Below are 13,601 nucleotides of genomic sequence, written 5' to 3'. Positions count from 1 at the left end.
TTAAACTGTAGATGAATAATTCAGTTTCAGTAAAAATCCATCATTTTATGAAAATACATGATAACTATTTTTAAATGAACCATCTCTGTCCCCTTAAAGAGATGTGGCCACCAGAGAGAAAGGAAGTGAATTTCAGATGAAGCACTTTGCAATAACTATTCAAATGTCCAATATCTTCTCCATTATATATGTACTTTTACGTTGCCCCACGAATTCAGAGTAAATTGAAGAAAAGTAAAATATAAACTCTGCTTTCTATAGCTCTTTGTGAGCAGAGTGAGCAGATAGTCTGCTGCACAGTTATATTCTGAAGACAAAATAAGTCTCAGTGCTTCTGTTCCTATGCCTTGGACTTATCTATTGTGTTCAGTTTGATTCTGAAGCATTAAAGCCAACAACAAAAATACCTGTTTAGTAAGTATTGTCCTTTTAGAGACACCCAGATTAAAATATTTGTTGTGTACCCAAGGCCTTTGCTAAAGTCATTTTTCTACTTACTTGAGAGAAATACCAGAGTTTTGTTCATGGCAATGATGAAATTATGCCCCAGGCTCTAGTTCTTTGAAAATGCCTATCTGAATTTTCATGGACTTTCTGAATATTTAATAATTCTCCTTCCTTGATAATTCCCTGATAGCTTAGTTGGTAAAGAATCCGCCTGCAAGGCAGGAGACCCCAGTTTGATTCCTGGGTCGGGAAGATCCACTGGAGAAGGGATAGGCTACCCATTCTAGTATTCTTGAGCTTCCCTGGTGGCTCAGCTGGTAAAGAATCTGCCCACAATGCGGGAGACCTTGGTTCGATCCCTGGATTGGGAAGATTCCCTGGAGAAAGGAAAGGCTACCCACTCGAGCATTCTGGCCTGGAGAATTTCATGGACTGTATAGTCCATAGGGGTCACAAAAAGTCGGACACAACTGAACGACTTTCAGTTTCTTTCCTTCCTTGATAGGTTCCAGTTTTCTATAAGGAAAGCTTAAATTACAGAAACATAAATACACTGTTAAGTATCACTAATCAATAATAAAGTCACTGGGACTTTTACATATTTTTGCCTGCATATTACATTTTTTTTCTTCAAAAACTTGATAAGGTAATATGGAAATCTTTCAAAATGATATGTTAGTTCCACAAGTGTGTTTAGGGTATGAACAGTTTTGTGCCCCTTCTAATTGTTGGTTTCACTTTAAAAAAAAAAAAAAAGAAAAGATTGTCTTCTATGGAATATTTACTTCTGCTTTGTAAAAGTATTTAGTAATAGTATGTAGATAACATACCTGCACTTTTTCCAGAAAAGTAAATTAATTATATTTGTTTTCCAACTTTATCATATGAGCAAGGTTGCTGGTTCCCATCATCTCCACCCCCAAATGACTTCTAAATGGAAAGCAATGACCCTTACGATTTTTGTCCTTTGATTTCTGCTCTAGATCTTGTGATAACGGTCACTGTATATTGAATGGGACACATGGGACATCCTCAGAGATGAAGAAATCAAACATCCCTGAGTTAGGCGTATATTTAAAGGGTATGTATAAAACATTCTCTTTGTATTCTACATCTTAACGGTCAGAATTTAAAGGCAAAATTTGATGCCATTGTTGTACTGAAGATACATTAAGATTTTGTGTTATCCTCTAGGAGATGTTTTTGATTCAGCCTCTGATCCAGTGCCATTGCCACCTGCCAGGCCTCCAACTCGGGACAATCCAAAGCATGGTTCTTCACTCAACAGGACGCCCTCTGATTATGATCTTCTCATCCCTCCATTAGGTTGAAACCTTTAAAACAATTTCAAACAAGCCGCTCTGCCATCTCTTTCAATTAACATCTGAATTATCAGAATTCAGGGTTCAATGCAATGCAGACTTGTTGGGTTCTGAAATTGTCTGAATTAGAATCCAGATTAGAATCGCCAGGTGATGGTGACACTCAAGTTCATGTGACCATTATTCCACTTAGATGATTGAAACAGTGGTGTAAGTAGCTGGCATTGGTCAGGGTTTTATCAAGTTGTCTCTTCATGCAAAAAATCTTATGAGGGCACTGTTCATTCCTTCAGGTGCTTGTGCTTCTTATGGATTTGGAGTATTCTTCTGAGATTCTCTTGAAGTACAATTCCTACTGAATGTGTATTTACTTCTTCTTTCAGTATATAATGACCCATTTCCACTTAGCTAATTACATTATGGGGTATTATGTCTTTTATTGCAGAGAGCCAAAAACAAATTCTCTCTTATAATCATTGCAGCTAGAAATAATCTCAATTTGTTTCAAATTTTGCTATGAAGTACACTTAATGTGTGTGTGTGTGTGTGTGTGTGTGTGTGTGTGTGAAGGTACACACAGGTGTATATGTATATAAAAGTTGTCTGGTGCAGGTGTCTATTTCATTAATTTTAGGTAGGAAGCTTCTCACCCTATTTTTAGAGGAAGACAACTTTTGAAAGTTAAAGCTTCACAATAATGTGTCACCATAACATAAAATAATGTATGATGAAGGTTCTTTTGTGAGCTTAATTATTAGGCTACTGGAAATGAACTTTTCCATTTTTTTTCCCCCAAAGACACCATCGTCTGGTATTTTAGTTACACAGCTGAATGTCCTGCTCCTATTCTTTCTGCAGTACAGAGCTTTACTGTCACCTACATGGATTACAAGGGCCTCCCAACTTCCTTCTTTACCTACAGTCTTTTCCTTTTCTTCTGCTGCTTCCTCTATGCTGGTTTTTTACCTGTTACCCAAGTCTTTATGACTAGATCAGCATTGTCCTATAGAACTTTATGTGGTAACATAAAAGATCTATCTGTATGACTGTAGAACTGAATTTTAGTTTATTTAAATATCTGTATGTAGATGGTTACTGCCATATCGGACAATGCAGAGAAACATTCCAACCTTCATTTTAAAATTATTTTTAATTGGAAGGTAATTGCTTTACACTGTTATGTTGGTTTCTGCCATTCAGCAACATATAACTCATCCTTCGGCTCTTCATGTACATCTCATATTTTATTTATACTATTCACTCAACCTAGAAGATACCATCTTTGTATTTGATGTAAAGTCACTCAGTTGTGTCTGACTCTTTGCGATCCCCTGGATTGTAGCCTGCCAGGATCCTCTGTCCATGGGATTCTCCAGGCAAAAATACTGGAGTGGATTGCCATTCTTCAGAGTGCATTTGATGAACAAATGTTTTTGAGCCCGTGATATCCCAGACCTTCCTGTTCTTGGTAACACCTTGATGAATGCCACTTTCTATCTTCCTCTTCCCTCTTACAAGGCATCTCTTTCTCTCTCTGTGTGACCTATGGGACTTTCACCTCTGAATCATTTGTGAAGTTTTTTTAGAACTCTCTGTGGAATCTAAGCTCCTCAGGTGAAGGCCTTATGATTTTGATCTTCACATTATCCATGTGCCTAGCATGGTATACAGGAATATCAGGGTGGGGAAAATAACAGTAGGGGCAGATAAAGGATTTGAATAAATAAGAGTGTGGAAGATAGCTAAAGATTCAAATGATACTAAGAACTAAGCTCTCTCTCCTGTACTTTCATATATTTTACATTAGAAAAGTTTCTCTAATAATCATTAGAGAAAATATTCAGAATATTTTTCCCAAAGCAAGCTGTATGAGTGGTGAGACCATTTGTATTTCAATATACCTTTATATTCAAGTCAATATATTTAAACACAGAAGAATATTTATTACTAGAATATGTGGATATTTATACTCCATTTCATTCGCAAGTATTTGCGATTTCTTACAGAAATACATATACTGCAATTTTATTTTTTAAACAATCAAGATGAGGAAAAATATGAATAGGAGATAGTAAGATGTGGCAGGTGAAACATAAGTAGACATAAAAATCTGCTGCAATATTTTATAGTTACAAAAGGTGGGAACTATGCAAATATAAGTAACTAGCTTTGGGACCACCACAAAAGTTAGTTCTATATTTAACTGTGTCTCTCTAGAGATATCTGGTAAGTAGAAAAAGATGGTATTCCTCTACTGCAGGTACATTTTCTGTATATTCTGACAATGAAATATATGGGGAGGATTAGTTTAAATGAATTAAAATCCAGTAGAGCAAACTTTACAAGATAATTTAAATTATTCTATGACATTAAATTTGTGTGCATGTTGTGATTTTCCAGTTAGACTGGGACCTCTTACTGTTACACAGAAATTCTGTTTTGATGATGTTGATCTTATAATATTTAGTTCAAACCTCCAATGTCTTAATATTATAAAGGTTACAGATGAATAATAAGCTGCTTCATACCCTGCCATACAACTTTTTAACAGAAAGGCCTGAGAGAAAAAGTCTGCATGTGCCCATGTGTGTTTGTGTGTCTGTACTTCTCTCCAGACACTCCCCGCAAAATAATCAGCTCCCATTGTCAAAGTCGGTCAACTGCTGTATAAACACTGCAGGTGAAGTTCATTATAAGCAGTAAGAGAAAATTGTTAGTTTTGCCTGAAGTTCTGCTGCTGATACTGACCTTTCTTAAATGCAGGCGAAGATGCTTTTGATGCTCTGCCTCCGTCCCTCCCACCTCCCCCACCTCCCGCAAGGCACAGTCTCATCGAACATTCGAAACCTCCTGGCTCTGGCAGCCGACCATCCTCAGGACAGGACCTTTTCCTCCTTCCTTCAGGTAGGAGAGAAAACCCAAGCAAACCTTTCACTTGAAGCAAAAGAATTTCTAAGATCATACTGTCAAATAAGCATTAGTAATTCACTGATTTCTGGCTCTCAAGCTGAAAAATCCTGGGGGGAAAATAGCAGTTGGGTGGGTTTGTCTGTCAGTTGTTTGGTTTATTGCCAAAAGAATTTTTTAAAATGAGGAAAGCAACGAGGAATCACAGAATTTAGGAATGTTGCTGTATGCTACAGATAACACCTGTATGCTACAAAAGGCATCCCTGAGAACCAGAGGGCTCTGTGTTTGGGCCGATAGTGATGGGGACAAATTTAGACTCGCTCCTAATTCTGAGTGTGGTATTTCTAATAACATGTTTAAAATTTTTTACTAAATATGCTTTAGGGTCATTATTTTATTCCAAAACATAATATCTTGGTAAACTATACTGCTGTAACATTAGTAGGTGTGTTTTTTTTCTGAAATATCTGCATTTTATTGTTGTGTTTCTGTTTTTATTTTTAATGCCTTGGTGTATTTACTAAAATTATTGATCTTTGAGGAAAAATTAATATATAGCTTTTTGTAAATTCAAGTGAGGAGTAGAAATAAAAACACTTAGTAAACCATCCACTTCACTAGTCAGAATTATCAGGAAAAAAAAATTCAGTTATATTGAATCTGCTCATATTAACTGTTCCAATCAGCCCTGTTGGTGATTCTGTGATCTGTACTCAAACATTTGCTTCCTCAGTTTGGTTTGATTAAACATAGGATAAAGATTTTTTCTTAGCAACTGCTTTACATATATGAATGAGGTAAATCATGAAAGCCTTTGAAGAGTACTAACTTTGTCCTTTGGCCACCTATATGCTTCATAGAAAACTTTGGGATCTTTTACACTTTTCTCATGGTTCTTTTTTTCAATTTGGTTTGATAATTTAGAAGTTTGAGGCAGTTTGTACATATGACACACAAAATTATAGACATATAACTTGGAGTATATAATAGCTTCAGTTCCTAAAGGCAGTTTATGTTCAAGGAGTAATTTTGAGTTTAGTTTTTTGTCAGTAAATACTGAATTGTCCTGTGTCACTCACCCTGTGAAATGCCTCCCTGACCTCATGGATCACATTAATTTACTGAATGCTACCAGTCTGAGCTACATTTAAGCCCATTGAGTGAAAGCACAGTGAAGTGACTTCTTTTAAAATTAAGCTTTCTAGGAGTTAGAACATTTTACACACATGCTTTTACCTGTTTCAAAAGAATCAATTGTAATTTATTTCAGTTCTTTATCATAATTTCATTGTTTGTTGTGCTTTGTAAAAATCTTCAAAAATTTTTTACTCACGATTAATTACAAGAAAAAAATTACTTCAAAATGAAAAGCCCCCTTTTTTATTAGATAGAATGAAACTGTTGTATAAACTGTTTTATTTCATGTATAGCTTTGCTTGACTGCCAGAGAGGCTCAGGAGCAGTTATCCTTAGCCTATGGTGTGAGGCTAATATGAGACCAGAGCAGGGTCATTTGAAACTGTTGACTCACTCTTGACCTGCTTTTGGGTTTTCCTAATGGCTCAGAGGATAAAGAATCTGCCTGCAATGCAGGAGACCCAGGTTTGATCCCTGTGTTGGGAAGATCTCCTAGAGAAGGGAACAGCTACCCACTACAGTATTATTGCCTAGAGAATTCCATGGACACAGGAGCCTGGCAGGCTACAGTCCATGGGGTCGCAGAGAGTCGGACACGACTGAGCAACTAACACACACACTTGACCTACTTTTATACATGGAAGTATTCTAATTCCATTCCAAATAATATTGACATCCCTTGATACTAAATTCTTCTAAGAAGAAAAAAATGCAGCTTTCTTCCCCATTTCCAGTCTCCTGTCATTAACAGGACAAATTTCTAGTCTGTTGCCAGTTGCTTTATGAGATCCAATGAGTCACTGTTTTTATTCATTTTTAAACCACATGTATTAGACCTCCTCTTTATCAAAAGAAGTATTTTAATTGTTCTTAATGGAATATCATAGAACACAAGGGTTTCTTTCAGCTTATAAATAAGCACTTGTATATCATTCTGCAAAGGATTAAAACATTATAGAACATCAGTTCTTCACTTTGAATTGAACTTCCTGAAAGAATCCTCTATAAATACTAAACCAAAGTTTAACTCAGTAGTTGTAGAACCATATAAGGTAAACAAAGGTGATTGCTAAATTTAAACAGATATATGAGCATTTTACTGCCATTATTTCCATTATAGTTTAGTCTGTAAAATTTTAGACCAGTGTAATGATAAGCCTTTCCTGGCATTATGGAGATTTGGTTTCTTTGAAGAAATCCGTATCCCTGATTACAGACAGAGGTTAGGTATCTTCATGATGTTAAGTACCTCTTTAAACCAGCCTCTTTATTGCAGCATTCAGTGCCCTGCACACCTGAGTCAGGCCCACCTTTCCAGCCTTACAAGCCCACTGACTGCTTTATAATAGTGATTTTTAAACTACAGGGCCCAGTGTTTCGCGAAAGAGCCTTAGGGCTGCTATACGATCAAAAAGGGGAAGTGAAGCAGGGACATAGCTCTGATGCTGCTTTTATCTGGTTTCCATTTTAGGCCTTCATGCAAGATTTCTTTTGGCAAAATAGTAATGGCCACCCTGCGGTACATGAGCCATCTACTCTGGACAAGCCAGTCATATCTTAACAAAACCTGAAGAGTCCTCAAAACAAGCTTTACGCTTTCCTGTCTACAAACCCAGGGCTACTGCTAGCACATATATGCTTTTATGTGCACTACAAAAAGACATTTCTTTTGTGCTGGTGGGTTGAAATAGGCATGCCTCCCTCTGCTTTGTGCTAGAGCCAGTGCTCCAGGAACAAAGCCGAGGCTGTAGTTATGTCTGTTCATTCCCAGTACTGCGTCTTTGTGCAGTGCACAAAATACACAATGTATCTGGCAGCCCTTACTGAACCTTTCCCTCACTATATTTCTACCTGGAATCTTCTTTTGAAGTCCTTATCTAATCTTAAAGTAACAATTCAACTCTGAAAGCTAGCCAAACTGACTTTATTAGAGATAAAGGAAAATTTTTCACTGGGATCCTGAAATGCAATTGCATAAGTAAAGTACAGAAAAGGCTTGGATCATTAGCAACAGTTACTGGGAATGCTTTATAGGTTTGGTTGCCCATGACCTTTATGAAGCACACCCATGACATGGTTTCCGAGGGTGCTCATGCCCTTTGATGGTTGCCCTCAAAGAATTCAGGTCAGAGATCCAGCAAGGCGAGGTCCTCCCTGGGGCATAGCCAGTGTGGAGACTACTATGTCTCAGTGTTGAAGGATTCATGGGGTAGAATCGTGGTTCTCAAATTGTGGTCTTGAGACCAGCAGCATCAGTATCACTTAGAAATTTGTTAAAAATGCCAATTCTTTAGACCTACTCAAGACTTACTAAATCAGAAACTCTGGAAGTAGGACCAAAAGTCTGTATTCTCACAAGCCTTTGGGGTGATTTTGATGCACGCTCAAGTTGGAGAAACCCAAGACTAGCTTATTCCTGGAGAAATGGCAGCCAGCGTGAGAAAGGGAAATAAAATGACACCATGTGAACTATGGTACATTAAAGGAAGTGAAGGTGTTTTAACCAAGAGAATCGAAGATCTTGAATATATTAGAGTTGCCTTCAACCGCTGTATTTGTGAAAGAATGATTAGATTTCTTCCATGTTTCCTCAAATGATCAAAGACTGACCAGTGAGAAGAATTAGGAGTGAAAAAAATGCATTCCTCTTAAGCTTCCTGAATTAATAATAATTCGTATATCTCAGATGGGTACTGAATTCTCTAACACTGGGGGACTTAATCAGTGGTAAACCACTACATATGGGGATTTTATGAATATGAGTTAAAAGAGTGAGGAGTTTTGTTTCACTTCAGTAGCTCTTTAAACCCTATTACAAGCCTATCAGTTACATCTAGCATTGATAGTCTTTTAAAACTTTCAGAGTATTGGATCAGTCTTTGAGATAACTTTTGGGCAATATCTTTGAGATAATTTTTGGGCAGTCCAGAGGAGAGATGCCATTGTTTTAACTGTTCAAATTGCCTCTTTTCCTACACTTGAGTAAAAGATTGTAAGTATTTCAGATAGTGGGGAAAAAGAATTAAGAAAATTCCATAATGCCTCCTCCCAGAGAAAACCTCTTGTTAGGTTTCCTTCTTACACAGCATTATTTTGATTGATACCTGTTTCTGCACTTTAAAGTGCAGAGCAAACCTTTTCCTCCCAGTCTTTTTTCAGTTTTTAATAATCTCTTAAAATAAGTATTAAAAAATTTCAATTTAGCATTACCACACTGTAAATCACAGACAGTAGTATCCTGCTTTTTAGAGTAGACTAACCCCATCATGTTTATTCATTCATTTCTGAAACATATATTACTAGATATAATGATACTCTGGCTATGGTATTTTCACTTTGTATGTTTTAATCCTAAGTGTGGATATAAAATTTTATTTTAGTGGATTTTTGAAAAATTTTAAAAACTATTGATTTTTAAAAACTATTGATTTTCAAGTTTGGTAATTATTGTACTCTCTGTAGTAACCGTATCATATGTATTTTCCCATTGAAGCAGGAACCCTTCCAACCTTACAGTTTGCTGTGGAAGCCCAGGTTACCCTGTACCTGACCAGTAGCCAAACTTATCATGAAGCATCATAGTGGTTCGGAATTGAATTAAATATTCCATGCTATTTATGTTCACCTTTTACTATACCCAGTGACTTTTTAGATGCAGTAGATTAATGGTACAATATCATACTAATATATATTATGTAGTCTATTTATGACTCAGTAATCAGTCTGGAATCTAATATTTAGCCTTCAATAGATGATTAGAAATAGCTTAGATATATCTAACAAAACTAAATTTACCCTTAAGGAAACAGAAAATTTTATGTATTATAGTAGACAGTCTTTACTCTGACCCAATATTAAATCTGTGATGTTTTAGAATGAATAAGAACTAAAAGTAAATTTTATTGAACATTTACTGTAAATATACTTTGGAAATTTTCTATATTTATGCAGAAATAACCATATTTGGTCCCTTTGGTTAGCCTTCCAAAATCAAAAGATTAATATTTGTTGCATGGAATTTATCTTCTTACTCCTTCCTAAAATGTTTCAGCAAAATTAATGAGGCTGATCTATTGACTTTTTAATTATTGAAAACTCAGAATCTAAGACTCATTTTAATTTCAAAATTAATGAAATCAAATTAAGTAGCCTTGGTTAGGTTAAAAAAATGTCTCTAGCAAAGCTGGGGATAATTATTGTATTCAAATAAGGAAAGAAAATAATGACTTCAACTCTTGCCTTACATTGTCTAGTCAAACTTTAGTCTATGCATTTCCTTCTTAAATTATCAAATTCTTACATGTTTTTAATATCAAACTCAAATGAAATTTTAAACAATGAAATATCTGTTCTTCTTTAATAGTTAACATTTTAGCCTTATGTTAGCAATACAAATTTCACATAATTTAAATTTATGAAAAATCAGAATCTAAATTAGTTTTTGGTAGTTAAAAGTAAGTATCTATGAAGTGCAGGCTATTTACCAAGCAGTGTGCCTGGTACCGTGTTTCTGTTAGGAGATATAATTCAAACACAGTTGAGTATAAGATAAAGTCCCTGTCCTTTAGATGTCAAGCCCATTTTACAGATTATGTCTGCCTAATGCTTGAGAGATATTAATTGATATGATAATACTATAACAGGCAAAATTCAAAATCCACTTTTTCTTGTTGACTTTACAACAGTTTCTATTCATTGTACGGGACAAATTGGGGCATAAAATTAAAATTAGAAACAGTTTTTATCATCAACAATTTTACCATCAAATAAGAGATCTGAAAGATACAAAATTAGTAGTGTGCATCAGTTAGGAAAAACAGGGAAAAGCATTTTTGACCAAGTGATGAATAAAATTCAAAATATGCAGGCAGGTTAGAAATGGTTACTATCAGTCATGAAATGTTTTCTTATTTTCAAAAATTGATCTTTACAGAGAATTTCTAATTGTTTTCTTCAGCCAGTTGGCAGAGATAATAGTTTTAATCTGAAAATTATCTTTATTTTTAAGATTCCTTTTTTGATCCAGCAAGTGGCCAAGTTCCTTTGCCTCCTGCTAGGAGATTACCAGGTGAAAATGTCAAATCCAACAGAGCATCCCAGGACTATGATCCGCTTCCTTCATCTTCAGGTAAGTTGGCTAATAATACTAAGAATAATACCTTACATTTGCATAGTGCTTTTTAGAGCACCTTTCATTCATTATATAATTTAACGAGTGCTGCCAGCCTAAGAAAGTATTTTTATCACCTTTGCATTTGCTCTTAAAGCCTGTATTATGTGAAGAATGCCTATAGAATTGTCTCACAGAAAATATTAAACTAAGCCTTAATATTAATTTTAATCTGTCAGTAAGGCATGTTCTGTGCCTCAAAAATCTATTCATTCTCTAACTGAGCACATGGGAAGATCCAAGACAGCCAAGTAAGTAAATATTTCATTTTCTAACTTTTGTTTTGCCATATCAGATATGAGAAATGGAAAAGATGTCTATATACACTGAAATGTTGCATTCTCTTATTTTTCCATTAAAGGAAAAAAAAAAAAACTCTTTAGAATTACTATTAGCACCAGACTGTTAATTTTCAAGCTTATTTAGGGCTATCATGCAATGTTCAGCTGCCAGTCAGTAAGTGCTGGGGTGGTCAAAGGGTTGATTCAGGATTTTGGTACAATGTTTCAGAAAAACCCAAAATTTTTACCAACCCAATAGAAGGATGTACCATTTTAGTAACTACAAGTCATACTCACAGCCATTATTAATGAAATGCTGCTGATCTGCTTCTTCAGGATGCCGTCTTTGACCCACCATATCTAAAATAGCTCCCCCTACTTTACACAGTCACTTTCTATCCCCTTCTTTTGCCTTATGTTTTCTTAATACCGCTTCCATTAATTTGTTTGCTTGACTATTTATCTCCTCATTCGAATATTAATGCTTTAAAGATATATGCATGATTTGGTTCACTGCTATATCCCCAAGTGTCCAGAGGAGTGCCTAGCACATATTTCTTGGACGAGTGGCTGGATACAAGGGAGAAGGGAAGAGTAACTGATAGATGTTATGCTGAACATACACATATTAAAGAATTAAAACAATATATTTGTCTCACAATTAGAAGCATCAGAAGTTTTTCCTATGTAAATTTTTGTCCTATATCAGTATTTTTTTAACTGTATTTTGACTTTTTTGAAGTACAGTTGATTTATAATATGTTACTTTCAGGTATATAACAAAGTATTATATAACTGAATATATATATGTGTGTGTTTGTGTGTATATCAGTTCTGTTCAATCACTCAGTTGTGTCCAACTCTTTGCAATCCCATGGACTGTAGCATGCCAAGCCTCCCTGTCCATCACCAACTCCAGGAGTTTACTCAAACTCATGACAGTTGAGTCGATGATGCCATCCAACCATCTCATCCACGGTCATCCCCTTCTCCTGCTTTCAATCTTTCCCAGCATCAGGGTCTTTTCCAGTGAGTCTGTTCTTTGCATCAGGTGGCCAAAGTATTGCAGTTTCAGCTTCAGCATCAGTCCTTCCAATGAATATTCAGGACTGATTTCCAATAGGATGGACTGGTTGGATCTCCTTGCTGTCCAATGGACTCTCAAGAGTCTTTTCCAACACCACAGTTCAAAAGCATCAATTCTTCAGTGCTCAGCTTTCTTTACAGGCCAACTCTCACATCCATGCATGACTACTAGAAAAACCATAGCTTTGACTAGACGGACCTTTGTGCCAAAGTAATGTCTCTGCTTTTTAATAAATTGTCTAGGTTGGTTATAGCTTTTCTTCCAAGGAGCAAGCATCTTTTAATTTCATGGCTGCAGTCACCATCTGCAGTGATTTGGGAGCTCAAAAAAATAAAAGTCTGTCACTGTTTCCCCATCTATTTCCCATGAACTGATGGGACCAGATGCCATGATCTTAGTTTTCTGAATGTTGAGTTATAAGCCAAATTTTTCACACTCGTCTTTCACTTTCATCAAGAGGCTCTTTAGTTTTTCTTTGCTTTCTGACATAAGGGTGGTGTCATCTGCATATCTGAGGTTATTGATATTTCTCCCAGCAATCTTGATTCCACCTTGTGCTTCATCCAATCCAGCATTTCTCATGATGTACTCTGCACATAAGTTACATAAGCAGGGTGACAATATACAGCCTTGACGTACTCCTTTCCCAATTTGGAAACAGTCTGTTTTTCCATGTCCAGTTCTAACTGTTGCTTCTTGACCTGCATACAGATTTCTCAGGAGGCAGGTCAGGTGGTCTGGTACTCCCATCTCTTGAAGAATTTTCAACAGTTTATGATCCACACAGTCAAAGGCTTTGGCATAATCAATAAAGCAGAAGTAGATGTTTTCCTGGAACTCTCTTGCTTTGTCAATGGTCCAACAGATGTTGGCAACTTGATCTCTGGTTCCTCTGCCTTTTCTAAAGCCAGCTTGAACATCTGGAAGTTCACAGTTCATGTCCTGTTGAAGCCTGGCATGGAGAATTTTGAGCATTCTTTACTAGCTTATGAGATGATTGCAGTTGTGCAGTCATTTGAGCATTCTTTGGCATTGGAATGAAAACTGACCTTTTCCAGTCTTGTGGCCACTGCCAAGTTTTCCAAATGTGCTGGCATATTGAGTGCAGCACTTTCACAGCATCATCTTTCAGGATTTGAAATAGCCCAACTGGAATTCCATCACCTCCACTAGCTTTGTTTATAGTAATGCTTCCTAAGGCCTACTTGACTTCGCATTCCAGGATGTCTGGCTCTATGTGTGTGATC

At 36.2% G+C, this 13,601-nt stretch overlaps 1 protein-coding gene across 8 annotated transcripts in view; it reads left to right on the top strand.

Moving 5' to 3' along the window:
• The window catches only part of CBLB (Cbl proto-oncogene B), a 222,049-nt gene that overhangs the window by 195,089 nt on the left and 13,359 nt on the right, over positions 1–13,601 (top strand). For all 8 annotated transcript variants that reach the window (XM_069579132.1, XM_069579103.1, XM_069579143.1 and 5 more), the window contains 4 exons: positions 1,431–1,528; positions 1,642–1,773; positions 4,533–4,673; positions 10,825–10,944. In XM_069579132.1, coding sequence (XP_069435233.1) covers positions 1,431–1,528; positions 1,642–1,773; positions 4,533–4,673; positions 10,825–10,944 — 491 coding nt within the window. The remainder of the gene's footprint in view (positions 1–1,430; positions 1,529–1,641; positions 1,774–4,532; positions 4,674–10,824; positions 10,945–13,601) is intronic.

The sequence above is a fragment of the Ovis canadensis genome, chromosome 1 (assembly GCF_042477335.2).
Source record: "Ovis canadensis isolate MfBH-ARS-UI-01 breed Bighorn chromosome 1, ARS-UI_OviCan_v2, whole genome shotgun sequence".
Classification (NCBI taxonomy): Eukaryota; Metazoa; Chordata; class Mammalia; order Artiodactyla; family Bovidae; genus Ovis; species Ovis canadensis.
The sequence above is the reverse complement of the archived record's forward strand: the minus strand, read 5'-3'. Positions and strand labels throughout refer to the sequence as shown.